The sequence below is a fragment of the Salmo salar genome, chromosome 19 (assembly GCF_965601325.2).
Source record: "Salmo salar chromosome 19, fSalSal1, whole genome shotgun sequence".
Lineage (NCBI taxonomy): Eukaryota > Metazoa > Chordata > Actinopteri > Salmoniformes > Salmonidae > Salmo > Salmo salar.
In genome coordinates, this window is record NC_138309.1 from 13,274,378 (window position 1) to 13,299,257 (window position 24,880).

Below are 24,880 nucleotides of genomic sequence, written 5' to 3' on the forward strand. Positions count from 1 at the left end.
GAGGATCATTTGTCCCTAGTTGGATGCTTTGTAATATGTTGTGCAGAATGCTAATGAATATCCACAGAGAACAAGTTCTTGACAGTTTTGTAATGGGTCTCATTTGAATTTCCTTGACTCCGTGTCCCATCTCCTCGCTTCCTTCTCCAAGCGCATCGGAGAAGGCCTGAGGGAGGAACCTCTAACCTTCTCCAGTGCGTTTTGAAGAGGCAAGGAGAGGACATGAGGAGCACAATTGAGATTGACTCTTGGTCCTCAGAGCAGTCACAAGCCTGTCCTCTAGTGGTTACAAAAAGGAATAAATGACTTAATGTGACATGCTGCATGTTAATATGAAGAAAAACAAGAGACGGTCAAGCAATACGTTATTACTTTAATACCAAACTGCATATATTCTTTACAATTCTATGATTACAGTTTTAAAAAATGAGCAGCAATAAGCCATTATATAATTTAACCCCCCCCCCCCCCAATGAACTAGTGTGTGTTTGGGGTTGGTGGCACCTTAATTGGGGAGGACGGGTTTGTGGTAATATCTGGAATAGTATCAAACACATGGTTTCTATGTGTATGATGCCATTCCATTTGCTCCCTTCCGGCCATTATTAAGAGTCGTTCTCCCCTCAGCCTCCACTGGTGTGTGTGCTGGGGGTCTGGTTGGTTACACACTACATGTTAGTACTGAAAAAATGAAGACCACCTCTTGCTTTCCATTAAGGCACTGTTGCCCATCAAAGTAAACAAAGTCTAGCCACACACCGCAGAGCACCGAGGACAGCCCATATTAAAACTGACTAGTTAACCATATTGTATAATCAAATCAGAAGCAGTAAGAAAATACCTGAAGCTGCTTGAGAGTTGCTGCTACTGAATGAATGAAATAAAAAGGCTTACCTAAAGTCAAAATGTGCTTTCCTAAAATAATGTTGCCGAAGGTGAAAATGTTGGTCCCTAACTCTCAGACAACGTAAATAATATATAGATTAGGGGTCAATATTAAGAAAGAGGGTTGTTTTGAAATGGTTTCTTATTAACAAATACTTTACTGGGTAGCTACAGTTATGGCATACATATATATAACAGGGTCTTAACAGGGTTAACTGTAATGTTTAACCCACCCTTACATCAGAGATACAGCTCTCCAGATACCTCTGTCAGATTGAGAATGTGAGGCACATGCCTCTCCTAGCCGTGCCAGACAATCCTTAATGCAACTTACAGTAAGACCTTACCCATTCTAACTGCATTCGAATCTAATGGAATTTTCCTGGACCATTGTCATGGTTAAGGTTCCACAAAAGGCACTGTGCAATTGTCAAAAGGCAACCAGTAGCTAATATTTATTTAACCTTTATTTAACTAGGCAAGTCAGTGAAGAACAAATTCTTATTTACAATGACGGCCTAGGAACAGTGGGTTAACTGCCTTGTTCAGGGGCAGAACAACAGATGTTTATCTTGTCAGCTCGGGGATTCGATCTAGCAACCTTTCGGTTACTGGCCCAACGCTCTAACCACCTGCCGCCCCTGATTATGATATACAAAATAATACTTAATGTTAAGATCAGTTTATTTTTAAGTCGTCCTATGCAAATTAAAGTGCTTTTTTGTCTTGTTGAAAATACAAAAAAAAGACATGCCTAGCATTTCAACCATATTAAAAACGACTATAATTGGCAGTGAGTAGAAGAAAAAAAGTCACATCAAAAAGCACTAAGACCAACATCTGAATTGTATTTTAAACAAAAGGTTTGGTTGTACAAATGGAAGGTTGTGGAGAAAGTCTGGCACATATTGAATTAAGATTGCATTGAGCGAAAAACAGGCATCGAAGCAGCTTGTATAAACATAGTTGCATACATGGCACGGCAGGGATAGGGTCAGTTCCAATTCAATCCATCCAATTCCTTTGACGAATTTCAATTCACAATGTCATTGTCACCGTTTTTCATTGACTTACAATTCTCCTGATGAATTGACAGAATTAGCATGGAGCAGACCATATCCCGTGGTAGACAGTATAAATAGGGAAACCTTGCTCTACTACACTGGGCTTGCTTGTTGCTTTCCTCTGGATCCTGGTGCCTGTATTAACAAAGCGTCTCAGAGTATGACTGCTGAACTAGGATCAGGTAATCAGATCCCGCCTGTCCATATAGTTATAATCTAAAACTGATCCTAGGACCTACTCTGAGATGCCTTATGAATACGGGCCCCGCAGTCTGGAGTCTCTCCCACATACAGGCATCCCTCCGCTCTGATCAGTTCAACAGCTCCAGATAGGTGATGGGCACTTTACCCTTCTGGGTACCCCGCTCGCCCAACAGCCAATCAGAGTCCATGCCTGGGACACTGCTCACCATGATGACCTGGAAGTAAACAAGACATAACACGCCCCTTCTCAGTCATGCAATCAGCAAGAACCTCAGATGTTGCAGTCGGAACAAACAAGAGGGAAAGAGAAAGAAAAAGATGAGAAGGTGGGAAGGAAAGAAGGAGAAAGCTAAAAGGCAAAGAGCGAGCAAGAAAAACCAGAGAGACGGAAAGGCATGCCCAAAACCAGAGCCCATTAAAGCTTTTGAGAAGTGCTCAACCCCAGTCCCATGTTACCTCATCAGCAAGCAGGGAGAGTTCACTGCTGCCAGCAGCATCGTAGTCATAGAGAACGCGGGCTTTACGGCTGCCGCTGGAGATCCGGAGCTCACTGAAGCCTGACAAGCCCCGGCCGGGAGAGGGGCTGAGCATTGAGGCAGACAAGGGGATGGTGGGTATTGAGATACTGGCCCCACCGGAACTACTAGACGACTGGTTGTTGTTGGAGGAGAACGTAGATGGGAAGCTGGGGAGAGAAGAGGACCACCACTGGTAAAAAGAAAGGCTAACTACATTTAAGAACAGATCGTCACACTTTACAAATGGATGTTATGCTGCGCCAACAAAACTGTAGTAGAATAAACCACACACACTTAGATGGAGGTGATTTGTCAGAGTAGGTAAACATACCTCCCCAGTTGCTTCTGGAGGTCAACCATGTACTGGTAAGACTGGGCATAGTATGTCGTCTGGGCCTCCACAAAGTCAGTCAGACAGCGGAGGTGGTGTGCCTATTGTAAAGAGAGTACAGGGATTGGGGAGGGGGTGGCAGAGATAAGTGGAGAAAGAGAGGCATGTCTACCAACAGGAAAACTCCTCTACAAACAGGTATTTATGAATTAAACCAAAGATGCACGCTGGTACAGTAATTGACCCTTTGGGTTAGACAGAGTCTAGGTCATGCTGGCGTCATGGAGGGTTGTGGGCAGGGACAGGCAGGGCACCCTATTCCGCTAGGATCTGGTCAAAAGTAGTGCACTATTAAAAAAAAGGCAATAGGGGGCCCTTTCAGACAAACGTTGATTGAGGTCATGCGAGTCGTGGGGTCAGAGGTCAAGGTACGTACATGGGTGCTGCTGACCCCCTCCAGGAGCAGCCTGGTGATCTCAGCCTGTCGATCAAACTCACTCTGGGTCATCCTTAGGTCCTGCTCTGCCTGGGAGACACACACACAACACAGTCATCACAGACGCACAGAAACTTGAGGTCGACCGATTTAAATCGGAATGACCGATTAATTAGGGCCGATTTCAAGTTTATAACAATCGGTATTTTTGGCCACCGATTTGCCGACTTTAAAAAAAATAACTTTTTTACACCTTTATTTAACTAGGCAAGTCAGATTAAGAACACATTCTTATTTACAATGACGGCCTAGAAACGGGGGTTAACTGCCTTGTTCAGGGGGGATTCATTTTTGCAACCTTCGGTTACCAGTCCAACGCTCTAACCACCTGCCTTACATTGCACTCCACAAGGATTAACAGGCTGACTACCTGTTACGCGAGGGCAGCAAGAAGCAAAGGTAAGTTGCTAGCTAGCATTAGACTTATAAAAAAACTATCAATCTTAACATAATCACTAGTTAACTACACATGGTTGATGATATTACTAGTTTATCTAACGTGTCCTGTGTTGCATATAATCGATGTGGTGCCTGTTAATTTTCATTGAATCACAGCCTACTTCGACAAACGGGTGTTGATTTAACAAGCGCATTTGCGAAAAAAGTACTGTTGTTGCACCAATGTACCTAACCATAAACATCAATGCCTAACAGGAATATTTAGACTTAGCCACCCGTTAGATAAAATACGGAACGGTTCCGTATGTCACTGAAAGAAAAAAAACGTTTGTTTTCGAGATGATAGTTTCCGGATTCGACCATATTAATGACCTAAGGCTCGTATTTCTGTGTGTTTATTATATTATAATTAAGTCTATGATTTGATAGAGCAGTCTGACTGAGCGGTGGTAGACAGCAGCAGGCTCGTAAGCATTCATTCAAACAACCCTTCACTGTGCTTCAAGCATTGCGCTGTTTATGACTTCAACCTGGGTGTGTATAATTTGTGGAACGTTCCAACAGGAATCTATTCCAAAAACTTCGTAAATAACAAGGTTTCCAAAAAAACAACGCATACAAAGTTGTATAGCGGCAGAATAAGATACCGGGTAGGGAGTGGTCCATTTCATTGCGTTTTTCACTCATCACGTTTATTCCGAAAAATGTCTGTCCTCACTGTGGTTGCCTATGGACAAACATTAAGAATAAGCTACATGGTGAGTTGATGCCTATTCGGCAGCTAGTTAGCTAGGTTTGTATGCGTTGTTGGTTGGCAACCTTTTACTTTACGTTTTTAGGAACAGATTCCTGTTGGAACTTTCCACAAATTATACCCACCCCTTCAAGCCTATCAACTCCCAAGATTAGGCTGGTGTAACCGATGTGAAATGGCTAGCTAGTTAGCCGGGTGCACGCTAATAGCGTTTCAAACGTCACTCGCTCTGAGACTTGGAGTAGTTGTTTCCCTTCCTCTGCATGGGTAACGCTGCTTCGAGGGTGGCTGTTGTCGATGTGTTCCTGGTTTGAGGCCAGGTAGGAGCGAGGAGAGGGACGGAATCTATACTGTTACACTGGCAATACTAAAGTGCTTATAAGAACATCCAATAGTCAAAGGTATATGAAATACAAATCGTATTGAGAGAAATAGTCCTATAATAACTACAACCTAAAACTTCTTACCTGGGAATATTGAAGACTCATGTTAAAAGGAACCACCAGCTTTCATATGTTCCCATGTTCTGAGCAAGGCACTTAAACATTAGCTTTCTTACATGGCACATATTGCACTTTTACTTTCTAATCCAACACTTTGTTTTTGCATTATTTAAACCAAATTGAATGTTTCATTATTTATTTGAGGCTATTGATTTTGATGTATTATATTAAGTTAATAAGTGTTCATTCAGTATTGTTGTAATTGTCATTATTACAAAAAGCAAGGGGGAAAAAATTAATCGGACGATTAATCGGCACCGGTTTGGCCCTCCAATAATCGGTATCGGCGTTAAAATCATAATCGGTCGACCTCTAACAGAAACACAACACACTTTTCAGGGATGAAAATATGGTAAACCAGCTTTATTAATATACAGTTGAAGTCGGAAGTTAACATACACCTTAGCCAAATACATTTAAACTCAGTTTTTCACAATTCCTGACAATCAATCCAAGTAAAAAATCCCTGTCTTAGGTCAGTTAGGATCACCACTTTATTTTAAGAATGTGAAATGTCAGAATAATAGTAGCGAATGATTTATTTCAGCTTTAATTTCTCTCATCACATTCCTAGTGGGTCAGAAGTTTACATACACTCAATTAGTATTTGGAAGCATTGCCTTTAAATTGTTTAACTTGGGTCAAACGTTTTGGGTAGCCTTCCACAAGCTTCCCACAATATGTTGGGTGAATTTTGACCCATTCCTCCTGACAGAGCTGGTGTAACTGAGTCAGGTTTTTAGGCCTCCTTGCTCACACACTCTTTCAGTTCTGCACACAAATGTTCTATAGGATTGAGGTCGGGGATTTGTGATGGCCACTCCAATACCTTGACTTTGTTGTCCTTAAGCCATTTTGCCACAACTTTGGAAGTATGCTTGGGGTCATTGTCCATTTGGAAGACCAATTTGCGACCAAGCTTTAACTTCCTGACTGATGTCTTGAGATGTTGCTTCAATATATCCACAGTTTTCCTGCCTCATGATGCCATCTATTTTGTGAAGTGCACCAGTCCCTCCTGCAGGAAAGCACCCCTGTGCTTCACGGTTGGGATGGTGTTCTTCGGCTTGCAAGCCTCCCCCTTTTTCCTCCAAACATAATGGTCATTATGGCCAAACAGTTCTATTGTTGTTTCATCAGACCAGAGGACATTTCTCCAAAAAGTATGATATTTGTCCCCATGTACAGATGCAAACCGTAGTCTGGCTTTTTTATGGCGGTTTTGCTGTGGATGTAGATACTTTTGTACCTGTTTCCTCCAGCCTCTTCACAAGGTCCTTTGCTGTTGTTCTGGAATTGATTTGCACTTTTTGCACCAAAGTGCGTTCATCTCTAGGAGACAGAACGCATCTCCTTCCTGAGCGGTATGACGGCTGTGTGGTCCCATGGTGTTTACACTTACGTACTATTGTTGGTACAGATGAACGTGGTACCTTCAAGCGTTTGGAAATTGCTCCCAAGGATGAACCAGATAGGTTTTGGCTGATTTCTTTTGATTTTCCCATGATGTCAAACAAAGAGGCACTGAGTTTGAAGGTATGGCTTGAAATACATCCATAGGTACACTTCCAATTGACTCAAATTATGTCAATTAGCCTATCAGAAGCTTCTAAAGCCATGACATCATTATCTGTCTTTTTCCAAGCTGTTTAAAGGCACAGTCAACTTAGTGTTTGTAAACTTCTGACCCACTGGAATTGTGACAGTGAAATAATCTGTCCGTAAACAATTGTTGGAAAAATTACTTAGGACATCTACTTTGTGCATGACACAACTGACTTGCCAAAACTATAGTTTGTTAACAAGACATTTGTGGAGTGGTTGAAAAACGAGTTTTAATAACTCCAACTAGGGCTGGGCGATATCGATATAAAAAATATCGATATATTTTAAATGTGATATGAAATTAGACCATTTCGCATATATCGATATAGTTCAAATTTGCGCTTTGATCCTTGCTCCAAGCAAGCTGCAGACCCGGAGCTCTGTGCGCTGCTCCCCGCGCCCCGCCCCTCTCATGCACAGAGGGCGGAGGGGCAGGAACAGACACTTCAACAAACATGGAGGAAGCAACAGCGTCTGCGGAGCGTTTTGAGGAGGAATTGGTTAGTAAAAGAAAAAGCATTGGCTCAGTAATTTGGAGATGGTTCGGATTCAAAGTATCAGATGAGCAACAAAATCACGTTATATGTAGGCAATGCCATAAAAAAAGTTACAGCCAGGGGTGGAAGCACTACAAATCTTTTTCACCACCTAAAACAGTGGCACAAACTGCAATACGAAGAGTGTGTGAAACTGCGCGCTGCAGAAGCCCCAGCCGCAAGCCGTCGACAACCCGAAAAAGCTCCAGCCCCGAAACAAAGCTCACTGCAAACTTCATTTTCCCGCAGTGTGCCCAATGTCTACCTCAAGACAGCATTACTGTTTATCAAAGTAAAAATAGAGGGGGAAAATGTTTGAGTTGATAACAAGTTGCACAAGAAACAGACTGAGGCTGTTCAGATAAGAAATTGAGTTAACAAAAAGCAAATGGTAATCTCAGGCTGATGTTTAAAAAACATTTTCTCAAACTGAGCACTTTTTTGTTCTTTATTTATATATAATTGCTGCCCTTACTAGGGTTTGTCATATTTTATTATTTTGTAATGTTCGTTATTTGCATCTGGGGATTTGTTAGAAAGGAGAAGAAATCTGTAATTTGATTTTAATAAGCCATTTAAAGTTGTCAAACTAAAAAAAAGTTGACTTTTCTCATAAATATATATATTTATTTCAGAAAAAGATAGGCCTATTTTATTTTATAGGCTATTTTTGTTTAAGATATTTTATTTAAATGTGCACCTTATGGAGCTTTGATTTCAAAAAAGGTACTCCTGTTGTTCTACAGTGTTTATGTTTACATGTTATTGTTATTTGAACAGCTGAGCATTTAATCTGAACCAGGTGAAGAGCCCTGTTTATTATTTATTCATTTGATTTTTCAACTGTTCACTGAAATAGCCGGTTTCAATAAAACTACTTGAGACGTCATATCTGGCTTTGACTTTGACTGAACATTTGCTCTCACTTTGCGGAAAAAATATCGGGATATATATCTTATATCGATATTCAGCCTAAATATATCGGGATTTGACTTTTGGTCCATATCGCCCAGCCCTAACTCCAACCTAACTGTATGTAAACTTCAACTGTAGGTATGTTTCGGAGAAACTTATTGTGCATAATGAACCCATTTGTGAAGACCACAAAAGGAAGTTCAGGGCATTTGTTTCAACCAAGTGAAATCAGGACAACCTTTGTTTTTCATTAGGCTGTGTGGTAACTCTGTGGTTCAGGAACAGGAGTTATCAGGCAGAGTGAGGACAATGCCATATTCTTCTGACTCATTTGACTCTAGTAGTTGCATGCAGAGGAAAATACCCATAAACATTGACTGATGGCCACTGTGACATTGACAATGGTGTTGGACCCCTCTGTTCCTTCCAGCTTTACACTATTATTCCAGAGAGAGAGCGCGAGATGGCAGAGAGAAGGAGACCGAGAGTAGAGCGAGAGATACGGAGAGAGATGGGCGAGAGAGACAGACAGAGCGAGAGACAGACAGACAGAGCGAGAAAGACCAGAGTAGAGCGTGAAAGACCAGAGTAGAGAGAGATACGGAAAGAGAGGATGGGAGATAAGAGAGACGGCAAGAGACACACAAACAGCTGCTAACCATGACGCCAGCAGGAGGTGTTCCGGTCCTCAGTTCCAACATGGCTGCTGAACATTCCACTCACCTCGGTCACTTCCTATGGCCACATCTGTTCGTTAGTGCGGTGTGAAACAGTGACAGAGTCATTATATTAGAGCTACAGCTGCTGTGACACCACAGCCAACCATCCCTAGACTGTCAACAGCCAACACAACACAGCCTCCTATCCTGATATTGTGTGTGTGTTTATAGTACAACAGTCTGACTACAACACACAATAGTGCATGTCGGTTGACTAGTATTCACAGATCCACAGACTGATACACAAGCTGCACTACAACCACATGACACAGTTTCTCAACAAAACGCCAAGCGGCCTTCTCTTGCTGTTGTCGACATCCTTTAGGGAAACGGCAGACGGCTGTGCCAACAAGTTGACTGGGGCCTCCTACAGTACAGTACAAAGATACACCGCTAAGCTAAATGTAACTTTAGGTTCGCTGGTTACATTAAAGCCAATCTGGGATTGGTATAACATTGGTTACATTTCTCCATCCCTCATCTTTTTACCAAAACATTGGCGGGGTGACTGACCACTTTGCTGGTGTTTGAATCCCAGAACGCCCTACGGATCACGAGGATATGTTTTTTTTTTATCCATCACTGCTACTTGTTTCACAATGTCCCCCTTCATGGTTTGGTAATTTGCTGTGCCTGTTGTAACAGTCAACAGCTCAATCCTCTGAAGGACATGGTCAGTCAGTCAGTCATGATGACACATCCGATCATATCAGTCGGACTGGTAACAACGAGGCTTGCAGGGGAACCCAGGCCACAGCTAAGGTCTAGTGCTAGCTAGATATTGACGGGTGGACCACAAGATATGGCAGACCGACAGTCGCCATCTGATGAGGGAACACCACTTTACATCGACCTTTGACCCTAGATACGTTAGTGGAATAGGCCTGTTTCAAGCTGCTCTGTAGTACAGTATGTGACATCCAGTTCTCTTGTATAATAGGTTAAGTGCTGTAAGTAAATTACTAGAGCAGGGTTCCAAAAGTATTCCCACGCATAAGAGATATGTGATCGTATAGAAAATGTAAGCAACGTTTGAAACGATTGTTTTAATCTAATATATTTGTTCGGGATTCATGCGGTTAATTTGCAGTCTACAAATTGTTTGTAATTATGTTCCGGCCCCCTGACCATCCGCTCAACAAAATAAATGGGGCCGTGGCTGAATCTAGTTGATGATCCCTGAATTAGAGTATGCACGTACCTGGTCGGGTAGAGGCTAGTTAGCATTAGCCTAGAAACTATTCCACTATAGTTTTCAATGACACAGGCCATGCATTCACATGAATGAAAAGACAACCAACCTTCAGCCACCCATGTGACGTGCAGGAGACTGAACCTGTAGCCAGAAAGAGAAGACGTGCACAGAGGAAAGGACAGAGTAGAATGGGAGTAAGGAGGAGGAGTGCTACAGGAAAACAGGATTGTGGAAGAGAGAGGAGCTCCAGAGAAATTGAAAAGAGGAACTGGCCCTTCTCATAACGAGCCATGTGACAGTGTGTTGGTCAGGGAGGGGGAATGGTTCAGCCAATGTTGTGTAACCAAGGCCACAGAGTTGTAGGTCAGTCTAGTGACTTGTGTCTGGAGACTTAACAGACTACGCCCAGATAACTTTCACCCGTCCGACAACGTCTCCCTCGACAAGGTGTTTTGTTGTTCTTCTTAGTAATTTAGTTATCTACAAATGAACACGGTCCTATATTACCATCCATTTCAGACGTGCGTGCGCATGCGTTTTGAAACTAAAGGAACAGTAAAACAGCCCACTCACCACTGCTCTAGCATCAGGAACTCTGGCTTTCTTTAGCCTGGTTTTTGCCGCGTCCAGATCCAAACGCTTCACCTGCAAAAGCTTCCGTTCTTTCTGCACACAACACAACAAACAATGACAGATTACTATCAAATCAGCTGCATCGTCATTACATAGAGTAATGACAATGAAACTAGAGTGTACTGTACGAGGGACTGCAGAGAAAGAGCAAGATAACGTCATGCCACAAATATGACTGGACTGACTATTACATCTATTAGGGCAATTAGCTTTCACGTGGTGGGCACTGGCAGAGAAAAGTGACCTTCACTCTTTTAGATTCAATTACTTCCAACCACCTAGTTTCAATCCAAAAGGTCATGACCCTCAGGGTAATGAATGGGGACTGGTCAAAAGTAATGCTGCATTACATAAGGAATAGGGTGACATTTGGGACGCTGAATGGATCATCCCGTTGACACTCACCAGGATGGTTTTGAAGTCTCCTTCTAGAAAGTTCCTGAATGGCGTGAGGAAGTTGATGGCTGAGCTCTGGATGAACTCTCTCTCTGCTCCTCCAATCTGCTTCTCCGTCTCGCCACATTTAATAAGTGCGTTTCCTGTAGGGACAGGATTTTTTTTTTAAATGATAATATAGTGCTAAAGAAAATAAAGGGAACACTTAAACAACACATCCTAGATCTGAATGAAAGAAATAATCTTATTAAATACTTTTCTTTACATGGATGAATGTGCTGACAACAAAATCACACAAAAATAATCAATGGAAATCCAATTTATCAACCCATGGAGGTCTGGATTTGGAGTCACACTCAAAATTAAAGTGGAAAACCACACTACAGGCTGATCCAACTTTGATGTAATGTCCTTAAAACAAGTCAAAATGAGGCTCAGTAGTGTGTGTGGCCTCCACGTGCCTGTATGACCTCCCTACAATGCCTGGGCATGCTCCTGATGTGGTGGTGGATGGTCTCCTGAGGGATCTCCTCCCAGACCTGGACTAAAGCATCCGCCAACTCCTGGACAGTCTGTGGTGCAACGTGGCGTTGGTGGATGGAGCGAGACATGATGTCCCAGATGTGCTCAATTGGATTCAGGTCTGGGGAACGGGCGGGCCAGTCCATAGCATCAATGCCTTCCTCTTGCAGGAACTGCTGACACACTCCAGCCACATGAGGTCTAGCATTGTCTTGCATTAGGAGGAACCCAGGGCCAACCGCACCAGCATATGGTCTCACAAAGGGTCTGAGGATCTCATCTCGGTACCTAATGGCAGTCAGGCTACCTCTGGCGAGCACATGGAGGGCTGTGCGGCCCCCCAAAGAAATGCCACCCCACACCATGACTGACCCACCGCCAAACCGGTCATGCTGGAGGATGTTGCAGGCAGCAGAACGTTCTCCACGGCGTCTCCAGACTCTGTCACATGTGCTCAGTGTGAACCTGCTTTCATCTGTGAAGAGCACAGGGTGCCAGTGGCGAATTTGCCAATCTTGGTGTTCTCTGGCAAATGCCAAACGTCCTGCACGGTGTTGGGCTGTAAGCACAACCCCCACCTGTGGATGTCGGGCCCTCATACCACCCTCATGGAGTCTGTTTCTGACCGTTTCAGCAGACACATGCACATTTGTGGCCTGCTGGAGGTCATTTTGCAGGGCTCTAGCAGTGCTCCTCCTGCTCCTCCTTGCACAAAGGCAGAGGTAGCGATCCTGCTGCTGGGTTGTTGCCCTCCTACGGCCTCCTCCATGTCTCCTGGTAGCGCCTCCATGCTCTGGACACTACGCTGACAGACACAGCAAACCTTCTTGCCACAGCTCGCATTGATGTGCCATCCTGGATGAGCTGCACTACCTGAGCCACTTGTGTGGGTTGTAGACTCCGTCTCATGCTACCACTAGAGTGAAAGCACCGCCAGCATTCAAAAGTGACCAAAACATCAGCCAGGAAGCATAGGAACTGAGAAGTGGTCTGTGGTCCCCACCTGCAGAACCACTCCTTTATTGGGGGTGTCTTGCTAATTGCCACCTGTTGTCTATTCCATTTGCACAACAGCATGTGAAATGTATTGTCAATCAGTGTTGCTTCCTAAGTGGACAGTTTGATTTCACCGAAGTGTGATTGACTTGGAGTTACATTGTGTTGTTTAAGTGTTCCCTTTATTTTTTTGAGCAGTGTATAACATAGGAATTCCTTGGCACCTGGCCAATGTGAATGTTGTGCTCAGCTGAATGAGGCAACTCTATACAGATTTTAAATATGTCCAATAAAATTGATTCAGTCACAGGCGCATCAATATCCATAAACGCTCATTCCTTTTTATTTTAGCAACTGCATTGTTGATAAGGCATAGCCTATACAGGGTTCTACACCATTTTTTCCCCAGTTGGTGGCACCAGTAAAATCATTTATAATGGTCTGGCCTGTGTCCAATAAAGTTCCTGCATTCCATACAGAACCAGGATAATAACGACTATCCATCTTTTAAATTAGCATGCCCTTGTTTTTACATTGATTTGGATCGATTTACAGCAACAGAAAAGAGACTTAAAATGAATTGAAAAATATTGGAAAAAAACGACAGACAAATTAAATGGGGAGGACTGATTTCCCCTAGTTTCATCAGGTTTTACTCTCAAAACACTTAATAGAAAAACACCAAATGTGGATGTTCCAAGTCTACAACAATGCTTAAACCACGTCAGGGGACCATTTGAGGTCTGGGAAAAATCAGATATTTTTTTGTGTGTGCACCAGCCAGGTTGTTTGGCTAGTGGTGTTTCTGTAGCGCACCTGTAATGGAGTTTGCGCACTGAGCAAGTAGCCTATTAGGTTATATGTTTGCAGCGCACGTGTGATAAATAATGGTGAAAAAGGTAACTCAAATTCAACCTAGCTAATTTCCAATTCATACAAAATTGTTTGACTATAGAGGTAGCAAAACTGTACTTCCAATCTATGCTACTCCCCCACTTAACATACTAGTCTTCCTGGCGTCCGACACATAACGAAAAAGACATTACAGACAAAAATACTTTACAATTTACATACATTATCATAGACAATGCCAAAAGTGTGCAAAGGGTGGCTACTTTGAAGAATCTGGTTACTACATGATTTTTTGGTTACTACATGATTCCATGTGTTATTTCATAGTCTTGATGTCTTCACTATTATTCTACAATGTAGAAAATAGTCAAAATAAAGAAAAACCCTGGAATGAGTAGGGTGTGTCCAAACTCTTGACTGGTACTGTATAATTTATTTTTAAAAAGACAAAAATAAACAATAAAACGAAGGAATCATAGTGTGTGTACATCTACCAGTTACACATACATGTCAGTACATACACACAAGAATTAGCAGTTGTCAACAGTGCCATTTCTGATAGATGACATTGAGTTAATTGGGGGGGGGGGGGTGATATGACAGTGTTCCCTCCTATCGGCCTTTGTTCACTCCTTGTGGAATGAAACGCAGCCTAAGGGTAGTATTCATTTGGAACCAAGCAGAGCAACAACAAAAAAGAGGGACTACCAGCATTTGTCCAATAAGAAATGCCTGTTTTGATTTTCCGTTGCACTTATTAATGCACCCCAGGTACAACTCACTCACCATAGGCCGTTCCAGGGCCAAACTCAGTCCCCGACTCGATCATGGACTGGCCAAGCAACTCGTGGTTGTTCATCCGCGTGGGGACTTTCTTCTCCAGTTTCTCGTACAGAAATTCCTCTATTCTGACATCTGAAAATTGTACGATAAACTCAATTAGAGAGAAAGGAGAGTCACGAGGAAACAAGACTAAGGAGCAACCTTGTGCTGCATGACCCGACAGCCAGATAACAGGGATATCACACAGGCTATCCAGGCAAATCCAGTCTACGATCTAGTCTAGTAAATCTTCAACAACATTACTGGGGTTCAAAGAGCCTTATAGTAGGCTAATTGAGCTAGCACAGACTTACATAAGACCGTACACTGACTACACAAGTCAATTCTGGCACTAGGCTAACTAACCACCTTTGATGGAGCCAACTGCTTTATCTACTAAACCAGAAACTATAAGACTAGCTGCTGAGTACAATCATAATAACTATGCCTAACAGCAAGCAGAAGTAGGTGTGCTTTGGTTGTGAGTGTGCCTGGAGATAAGATGTGTGTGTGTGTGTGTGTGTGTGTGTGTGTGTGTGTGTGGCCCTAGCAGCAGACTGAGCTATGCAGCACCATGGTGTAAACTCAGAGGGTCCACAGCTGAGCTTACAGTTGCATAGACACCCAACTGTGGTTTAACAGTCCATACTCATAAGTACACATGGTGTGGTTCGTTGAAGAATTGGCAATATGGCTGCATTTACACAGGCAGCCAATTCAGATCTTTTTGACCATCTTTTTCAGATCTGATTGGTTAAAATACCAATTAGTAAAACATTTTTTTTAAAGATCAGAATTGGGCTGCCTGTGTAAACGCTGCCTATGAAGCCTAGGCTTAGAATGTAAAGGATTAGGACCGTCCAATTGTGGCACAAAAACGGGATAAAATGTAGCCAATTGACTATGAAGGGAAAGTTGCTAACCAGTTACTGCTTATTTACTGAGGGGGAACTTGGCCCAAAAACCAACCATTATTCTTACAACCAGTTTCAAGGGAATCTGTCAAAGGCTGAATAAAGGATACATTAGCCTAGATTTTTACTAACATGTAGGTAAAAAGTAGCGTGTCTAAGTATTCGAAGACTAATAATAATGTTAAAGTAAAACAGCAGCACCGTCTAATCTCTTCTTCTTTGTTAACATTCAGAGTAGGCTAACTGTGCATCAGTTAAATCCCTCAAGAGTTGAATTTGAACTACAGCAACAGATGCATGAATACCCTGGCTCTCACTGTGTCTATAGCACAGTCATACCTAATAGACTTGTGTAACATCTAGGCCTGTTTCCCAGACCTACTCTACAGCTGACTGAAGCCAAGACAACACACAGCAATAGAACATACAGTATTAGACACCATACCATCCTCCTGGACCATGACAACATCCACATGTAATGCTTCATAACTTTTTAAATGGGGCTGAATCAATGACTGTATATGAACGGACAAAGCCATTGATCACGTGACACCATTCATTGCCATCTGAAGACTCAACAGCACATTGAAGTGCTAAATGATCCGTATATTATATCATTTGCATAGATTATATCCCTGTGTGCAATTTTTTTACCTGTTTAGGATAGGGGGCAGGATTTTCACGGCCGGATAAAAAACGTACCCGATTTAATCTGGTTATTACTCCTGCCCAGAAACTAGAATATGCATATAATTGTTTGATTTGGATAGAAAACACCCTAAAGTTTCTAAAACTGTTTGAATGGTGTCTGTGAGTATAACAGAACTCATATGGCAGGCCAAAACCTGAGAAGATTCCATACAGGAAGTGCCCTCTCTTACCATTTCTTGGCCTTCTATAGCCTCTTTATGGAAAATAGAGGATCTCTGCTGTAACGTGACATTTTCTAAGGCTCCCATAGGCTCTCAGAAGGCGCCAGAACGGAGAATGATGACTCTGCAGTCCCTGGCCGAAAAACAGTAGCGCATTTGGAAAGTGGTCGATCTGAGAACAATGACACGGGTGCGCGCGTGCACGTGAAGACACCATTTTCTTCTTTCAGTCTTTGAACGAAAACAATGTCTCCCGGTCGGAATATTATCGCTATTTTACGAGAAAAATCGCATAAAAATTGATTTTAAACAGCGTTTGACATGCTTCGAAGTACGGTAATGGAATATTTTGAATTTTTTTGTTACGATACGCGCCGGCGCGTCACCCTTCGGATAGTGTCTTGAACGCAAGAACAAAACGCCGTTATTTGGATATAACTATGAATTATTTGGAACCAAAACAATATTTGTTGTTGAAGTAGAAGTCCTGGGAGTGCATTCTGACGAGGAACAGCAAAGGTAATCCAATTTTTCTTATAGTAAATCTGAGTTTGGTGAGTGCCAAACTTGGTGGGTGTCAAAATAGCTAGCCTGTGATGGCCGGGCTATCTACTCAGAATATTGCAAAATGTGCTTTCACCGAAAAGCTATTTTAAAATCGGACACCGCGATTGCATAAAGGAGTTCTGTATCTATAATTCTTAAAATAATTTATGTTTTTTGTGAACGTTTATCGTGAGTAATTTAGTAAATTCACCGGAAGTTTTCGGTGGGTATGCTAGTTCTGAACATCACATGCTAATGTAAAAAGCTGGTTTTTGATATAAATATGAACTTGATTGAACAAAACATGCATGTATTGTATAACATAATGTCCTACGAGTGTCATCTGATGAAGATCATCAAAGGTTAGTGCTGCATTTAGCTGTGGTTTTGGTTTTTGTGACATTATATGCTATCTTGAAAAATGGGTAATTTGTAATTCGCGCCACGCCCCATCATTGGATATTGGCGAAGCGTTCCGCTAGCGGAACATCTAGATGTAAGAGGTTAAATAAAACCGGTTCAAATCAAATTTTATTTGTCACATGCACCGAATACAACAGACCTTACCGTGAAATTATTACTTACGAACTCTTAACCAACAAATATAGCTAAGTTACTAAATAAACTAAAGAAAATGTTATAAAAAGTAACAATAAAATAACGAGGCTATATACAGGGTACCGAGTCAATGTGCGGGTTTACAGATTAGTCGGAGTAAAGCGACTATGCATAGATAATAAACAGCGACTCGCAGCAGAGTAAATGGGAGGGGGTCATTGTAAATAGTCCGGATGGCCATTTGATTAATTGTTCAGCAGTCTTATGGCTTAGGGGTAGAAGCTGTTAAGGAGCCTTTTGGTCAGAACAGTCTATGACTTGGGTGACTGGAGTCTTCCTCTTACACCGCCTAGTATATAGGACGGCAAGAAGCTCGGCCCCAGTGATGTACCGGGCCATACGCACTACCCTCTGTAGCTCCTTAATGTCAGATGCCAAGCAGTTGCCATACCAGGTGATGATGCAGCCGGTAAAGATTAGAGGTCGACCGATTAATCGGAATGGCCGATTAACTAGGGCCGATTTCAAGTTTTCATAACAATCGGAAACTGTATTTTTGGACGCCGATTTGGCCGATTTATTTATAAAAAAATTTTTGGGGGACCTTTATTTAACTAGGCAAGTCAGTTAAGAACACATTCTTATTTTCAATGACGGCCTAGGAACGGTGGGGTTAACTGCCTTGTTCAGGGGCAGAACGACAGATTTTTACCCTGTCAGCTCAGGGATTCAATCTTGCAACCTTACGGTTAACTAGTCCAACGCTCTAACCACCTGCTTTACATTGCACTCCATGAGGTTACGCGAATGCAGTAAGAAGCTAAGGTAAGTTGCTAGCTAGCATTAAACTTATCTTATAAAAAACAATCAATCATAATCACTAGTTAACTACACATGGTTGATGATATTACTAGTTTATCTAGCCTGTCCTGCGTTGAATATAATCGCTTAGGTACACGTTGCTCCAACCATAAACATCAATGCCTTTCTTAAAATCAATACACAAGTATATATTTTTAAACCTGCATATTTAGCTAAAAGAAATCCAGGTTAGCAGGCAATATTGACCAGGTGAAATTGTGTCATTTTGCGTTCATTGCACGTAGACTCAGTGTATATGCAACAGTTTGGGTCACCTGGCTCGTTGTGAACTAATTTGCCAGAATTTTACGTAATTATGACATAACATTGAAGATTGTGCAAAGTAACAGGAATAACGTTATGTTTGAGATGATAGTTTCCGGTTTCGACCATATTAATGACCTAAGGCTCGTATTTCTGTGTGTTATTATGTTATAATTAAGTCTATGATTTGATAGAGCAGTCTGACTGAGCGGTGGTAGGCAGCAGCACACTCGTAAGCATTCATTCAAAATAGCACTTTTGTGCGTTTTGCCAGCAGCTCTTCGCAATGCTTCAAGCATTGCGCTGTTTATGACTTCAAGCCTGTCAACTCCCGAGATTAGGCTGGTGTAACCGATGTGAAATGGCTAGCTAGTTAGCCGGGTGCGCGCTAATAGCGTTTCAAACGTCACTCGCTCTGAGACTTGGAGTAGTTGTTTCCCCTTCCTCTACGTGGGTAACGCTGCTTCGAGGGTGGCTGTTGTCGATGTGTTCCTGGTTTGAGCCCAGGTAGGAGCGAGGAGAGGGACGGAAGCTATACTGTTACACTGGCAAGACTAAAGTGACTATAAGAACATCCAATAGTCAAAGGTATATGAAATACAAATCGTATAGAGAGAAATAGTCCTATAATTCCTATAATATCTACAACCTAAAACATCTTACCTGGGAATATTGAAGACTCATGTTAAAAGGAACCACCAGCTTTCATATGTTCTCATGTTCTGAGCAAGGAACTTAAACGTTAGCTTTTTTACATGGCACTTTTACTTTCTTCTCCAACACTTTGTTTTTGCATTATTTAAACCAAATTGAACATGTTTAATTATTTATTTGAGGCTAAATTGATTTTATTGATGTATTATATTAAGTTAAAATAAGTGTTCATTCAGTATTGTTGTAATTGTCATTATTACAACAAAAAAAATAATATATATATATATATATATATTTTTAAACGGCCGATTAATCGGTACCGACCTTTTTTGCTCCCCCAATAATCGGTATCGGTGTTGAAAAATCATAATCGGTCGACCTCTAGTAAGGATGCTCTCAATGGTGCCGCTGTAAAACTTTGAGGATCTGGGCCAAATCTTTTCAGTCTCCTGATGGGGAAAAGGTATTGCCGTGCCCTCTTCATGACTGTCTTGGTGCTGCTCAAAAGGCTACCTCGACTATTTTCATTCACCCACCTTTTTTTGTTATTTTTGCACTGACATTCTTGCACTTGCTCTATACGCACTCACTGGACTCTACCCACGCACATACTACAATGACACTCCAACACACACAGACACACTGCTGCTACTCTGTTAATTATCGATCCTGATTGCCTAGTCACTTTCACCCCTACCCACATATTACCTCAATTTTTTTATTTGAACCTTTATTTAACTTGACAAGTCAGTTAAGAACAAATTCTGATTTACAATGACGGCCTACCGGGGAACAGTGTGTTAACCTGTTGAGGGTAGGGGGCAGTATTGACACGGCTGGATAAAAAACGTACCCGATTTAATCTGGTTACTACTCCCGCCCAGTAACTAGAATATGCATATAATTATTGGCTTTGGATAGAAAACACTCCAAAGTTTCTAAAACTGTTTGAATGGTGTCTGTGAGTATAACAGAACTCAAATGGCAGGTCAAAACCTGAGAGATTCCTTTACAGGAAGTGGCCTGTCTGACCATTCGTTGTCTTTCTTTGACATCTCTTTCAAAAACTTAGGATCTCTGCGGTAACGTGACACTTCCCACGGCTCCAATAGGCTCTCAGAGCCCGGGAAAAACCTGAATGTCGTCATTCCAGCCCCAGGCTGAAACACATTATCGCCTTTCTCAAGTGGCCTTTCTCAAGGGACTGTGGGCTTAGGCGCGTGCACTGGCCGCCCCCGTCTTTGTGTTTTTTCCTCTGTTTACCGAAAAGGAGATTCCCGGTCGGAATATTATCGCTTTTTTACGAGATAAATTGCATAAAAATTGATTTTAAACAGCGGTTGACATGCTTCGAAGTACGGTAATGGAATATTTAGATTTTTTTTGTCACGAATTGCGCCATGCGCGCGACCCTGATTTACCATTTCGGATAGTTTCTGGAACGCACGAACAAAACGCCGCTATTTGGATATAACGATGGATTATTTGGGACCAAACCAACATTTGTTATTGAAGTAGAAGTCCTGGGAGTGCATTTTGACAAAGACAACAAAGGTAATAACATTTTTGTTATAGTAAATCTGATTTTGGTGAAGGCTAAACTTGCCGGGTGTCTAAATAGCTAGCCCGTGATGGCTGGGCTATGTACTTAGAATATTGCAAAATGTGCTTTCACCAAAAAGCTATTTTAAAATCGGACAGAGTGCATAGAGGAGTTCTGTATCTATAATTCTTTTACTGTGAGTAATTTAGTAAATTCCCCGGAAGTTTGCGGGGGGTATGCTAGTTCTGAACGTCACATGCTAATGTAAAAAGCTGTTTTTTTTTATATAAATATGAACTTGATTGAACAAAACATGCATGTATTGTATAACAATGTCCTAGGGTTGTCATCTGATGAAGATCATCAAAGGTTAGTGCTGCATTTAGCTGTCTTCTGGGTTTTTGTGACATTATATGCTAGCTTGAAAAATGGGTGTCTGATTATTTCTGGCTGGGTACTCTGCTGACATAATCTAATGTTTTGCTTTCGTTGTAAAGCCTTTTTGAAATCGGACAGTGTGGTTAGATTAACGAGAGTCGTCTTTAAATAGCTGTAAAATAGTCATATGTTTGAGAAATTGAAGTAATAGGATTTTTAAGGTATTTGAAAATCACGCCACTGGATTACACTGGCTGTTGCGTAGGTGGGACGAATTCGTCCCGCCTAGCCCAGAGAGGTTAACTGCCTTGTTCAGGGGCAGAATGACAGATTTATACCTTGTCAGCTCGGGATTTGATCCAACAACCTTTCGGTTACAGGCCAAACGCTCGAACCACTAGGCTACCTGCCGCATTACCTCGTAACCCTGCACATTGACGCGGTACCGGTACTCCTTGTATATAGCCTCGTTATTGTAATTTTAGTGTGTTAATATCTTTTTTTCTTTCTTACTTTTTAACTTAGCATTGTTGGGAAAGGGTTCTTAAGTAAGCACTTCACGACAAAGTCTGCACCTGTTGTATTCGGCGCATGTGACAAATAGAATTTGATTTGACATCAGTGAGTGCAGTCTTACTTGGGTTTGGTTGTAGTAGAACCTCTGTCTGCTTCATGATTCTCTCCGTGTTTTGCTTGGTGCATTCTGCTCTGCACAGAAGGTTCTCCAGGTGAGCATCCAACTCAGTCTTCTCAGCTTGCCCAAGTTTTTCCTCTGTAAACTGAAGATGAAATGAAAGGGTGAATCTCTAGTGGCTACAAACTGACAAAAGTCAGATGGTTGTCAAACTAGGCTACCTGTAGCTCAATGAAAGTGAAGCTTTTATTTGACATAAGTACTTGGCACTGTCTATTTACCTCTTCCAAGTTGGCTTAGCTTGCCTGACTAGCTAACCCAATCATAGCTCTGATCCAGGACATTACGTGCAGCTGAAGCCTTCTTGCGGTACTGATGAACCAAGTCTGGAACCAACAGGACCCTGACCAGCTTCTACCCCCAAGCCATAAGACTGCTAAATAGTTAGTTAGTCCCGGTAGCTATTTGGGTAACTTTATCTGGATTGACCCTTTGCATGTTGACAGGCCATGTCAGAGCAAAAACCAAGTCATGAGGTCGAAGGAATTGTCCGAGACAGGATTGTGTCAAGGCACAGATCGGGGGAAGGGTACCTTCTGCAGCATTGAAGGTCCCCAAGAACACAGTGGCCTCCATCATTCTTAAATGGAAGAAGTTTGGAACCACCTACTCTTCCTAGAGCTGGCCGCCTGCCCAAACTGAGCAATCGGGGGAGTAGGGCCTTAGTCAGGAAGGTGACCAAGAACCCGATGGTCAATCTGACAGAGCTCCTCTGTGGAGATGAAATAACCATCTCTGTAGCACTTCACCAATCAGGCCTTTATGGTAGAGTGGCCAGACAGATGCCACTCCTCAGCTCGCTTGGAGTTTGCCAAAAGGCACCTAAAGGACTCCCAGACCATGAGAAACAAGATTCTCTGGTCTGATGAAACCAAGATTGAACTCTTTGGCCCGAATGCCAAGCGTCACGTCTGGAAGAACCTGGCACCATCCCTACGGTGAAGCAAGGTGGTGGCAGCAGAGCCCCGACTTGAAACGATCGAACATATCTGGAGAGACCTGGAAATAGCTGTGCAGCAACACTCCCCATCCAACCTGACAGAGCTTGAAATAATCTGCAGAGAAGAATGGGAGAAACTCCCCAAATACAGGTGTGCCAAGCTTGTAGCGTCATACCAAAGAAGACTTGAGGCTGTAATCGCTGCCAAAAGTGCGTCAACAAAGTACTGAGTAAAGGGTCTGAATACTTACGTAAATGTGCTTTCATTTTTTGTATTTCTAAAAATCTGTTTTTGCTTTGACATTATGGGGTATTGTGTGTAGATTGATGAGTGAAAAAAAAACAATTGAAACCATTTTAGTATAAGGCTGCAATGTAACAAAATGTGGAAAAGTGAAGGGTCTGAATACTTTCCGAATGCACTGTATGCTGCTGCTACTGTTTCTGTCCGTTTATTCCTAGTTATAAACTGGGTGATTCCAGCTCTGAATGCTGATTGGCTGACAGCCGTGGTATACCATGGGTAAGACAAAACATGTATTTTTAATGCTCTACTTAGGTTGGTAACCACTTTATAATAGCAATAAGGCACCTCTGGGGTTTGTGGTATATTGGCCATATACGGCTGGACTTATTGCTTAATTATAAGTCAACTTGTCAGATTTACATGGCTATCAAAATGTTATGCCAGGGTAAGCCTACATGAAACACAGCCCATATTTTAATTGTTTCTAAAATTCCCTACGGGAAAAATGTATGTAGGAAAAATGATTGGAACCATTTCCCTGTTTGACCGCTAGGTTTTAGGGGTATTATGACACCTCCACTGTGGGGCTCTATTAAAGATGACTTGGAATTAAACAGTAAAGTCATCAAATAAAAGAAATGTAATGGACAACTGAAATATTTTATTGTAGTAAAGTTAATAAGTGATAAGCAGTAATGGGCAGTCACTACCATCATGGGCATTTTATTAATAGTTTTATTCTGGGTTGCTAAAGCAGCCATCCCACATAATGCATAGTGCATTTAATGTTGAAAAGATAATCGAAACCAACATCGAAAACCCCCGATTTTGTTTAGTGACTGGCTTCAATATACGTCCGTTAGTCACCAAAGTAAAAATGTTGCTAGAGGGATAAGCTTCTCTCTTCGTGGAAACTGTCGTTTCTCAAAAATATATATAAAAACCTATATATAAAAATATATTAAAAAAAGAGTAACGCTTTCACTTTGTTTTCCTGCGCACGCGTCTGATCTATACTACGAGGCATGCACATGGAACAGAGTATGGACAGCGCATTCAGAGAAAAACACGTCCACACTCCAGAAACACCTTTACTTTGGTCGGTGACTAAGTACACTTTACAAAACCGGAAACCACCACATAGGGAGGAGGGATACATGGAAAGATGCAGGGCTCAAGCCGCACGTAACGCCCTGGACCAGAGTTGACCCAATCACTGCCTAATTTACTCCCGTTACAAGCTAGAGCGGATGTGCTAAATTTACTATTCTAAACTTTTGGTCAAACAAAACATGTATTTGTTAGTTGGCTGTTAAAGTGCATCAAATAAAGTAAGTCATGTAGAAGTAATGACATTAACATTACACACACATCTTTAGCCAAATATGACAAATTCCAAACTAGTTAACTAGCCTAGCAATAGCATATCGCCAGCAGTCGCAGGCCTGAAACAGCAGCGGAGTTTCCAAAGTTGATGCCTAGCTCTCAACATTGTTAGCTAGCTAGCGACAATGTGAAGACCGCAAAATATCTGAATTCAAAAAATAACAACAAATGTGTAAACTTACTTGAACCGCACGACTGAATAAAGTACCGGCGTCTGCTGCTAACCTTTTGACGTTGAAATCCATGTTTAATTGTAGATTACACTTTGTGCTAAAAAAAACTGGCAAATTACTTATCCATACAGAGGAATGGTAAACAAATTAATATTTTCCTTGCTAGCTACGTTTCCCGTGGTTAGATTTGGACAAGAAGCAGCTAAGTGTTGACTGTTTCGTTTTAGGGAGTTTTCCGACTGTCGATGTGTGGCATTCGTAGATAGAGTAGGCGGGGCTGGCAGTGTAGTCAGAGTTGATTAAAAACCTTTTGTCACCACTAGGGGGCAGATTTGTCTCAGATTTCAGCTGTTGCCTTCACTCTTCTGTGGGCCATATTAAACTTGAACCTAAAAAACATGCTTAATTGGAACATCTCCATTGAAAGTTATTTTTAGTCCAGGACGAGTCTTATTCTTGCTCTTGGAAACCAGCCCTATGTGTTCAGGGCTAAGCTTTTGCACTG

The 24,880-nt window shown here is 42.0% G+C and overlaps 1 protein-coding gene across 1 annotated transcript; it reads right to left on the minus strand.

Annotated features, from left to right (window-relative positions):
* Positions 1-355: 355 nt before the first annotated feature.
* Positions 356-24,653, minus strand: sh3glb1a (SH3-domain GRB2-like endophilin B1a). Its single transcript, XM_014157307.3, has 9 exons — positions 24,385-24,653; positions 21,573-21,714; positions 14,310-14,438; positions 11,163-11,296; positions 10,698-10,790; positions 3,439-3,528; positions 3,003-3,103; positions 2,610-2,838; positions 356-2,368 (listed from the first exon to the last, which is right to left on the minus strand). Exons 1-9 carry the CDS (start codon positions 24,445-24,447, stop codon positions 2,261-2,263), a joined length of 1,089 nt encoding a protein of 362 aa, XP_014012782.1. The 5' UTR covers positions 24,448-24,653; the 3' UTR covers positions 356-2,260.
* Positions 24,654-24,880: the final 227 nt, after the last annotated feature.

What these genes read in the sequence shown, in the direction of transcription:
- sh3glb1a (XM_014157307.3), bottom strand. Translation starts at nt 24,447, where the DNA reads ATGGATTTCAACGTCAAAAGGTTAGCAGCAGACGCCGGTACTTTATTC. An exon ending in TCTACTACAACCAAACCCAA is followed by an intron (nt 14,439 to 21,572) that starts GTAAGACTGCAC and finishes TACAATTTTCAG; the next exon opens with ATGTCAGAATAGAGGAATTT. An exon ending in TGGCCCTGGAACGGCCTATG is followed by an intron (nt 11,297 to 14,309) that starts GTGAGTGAGTTG and finishes CTGTCCCTACAG; the next exon opens with GAAACGCACTTATTAAATGT.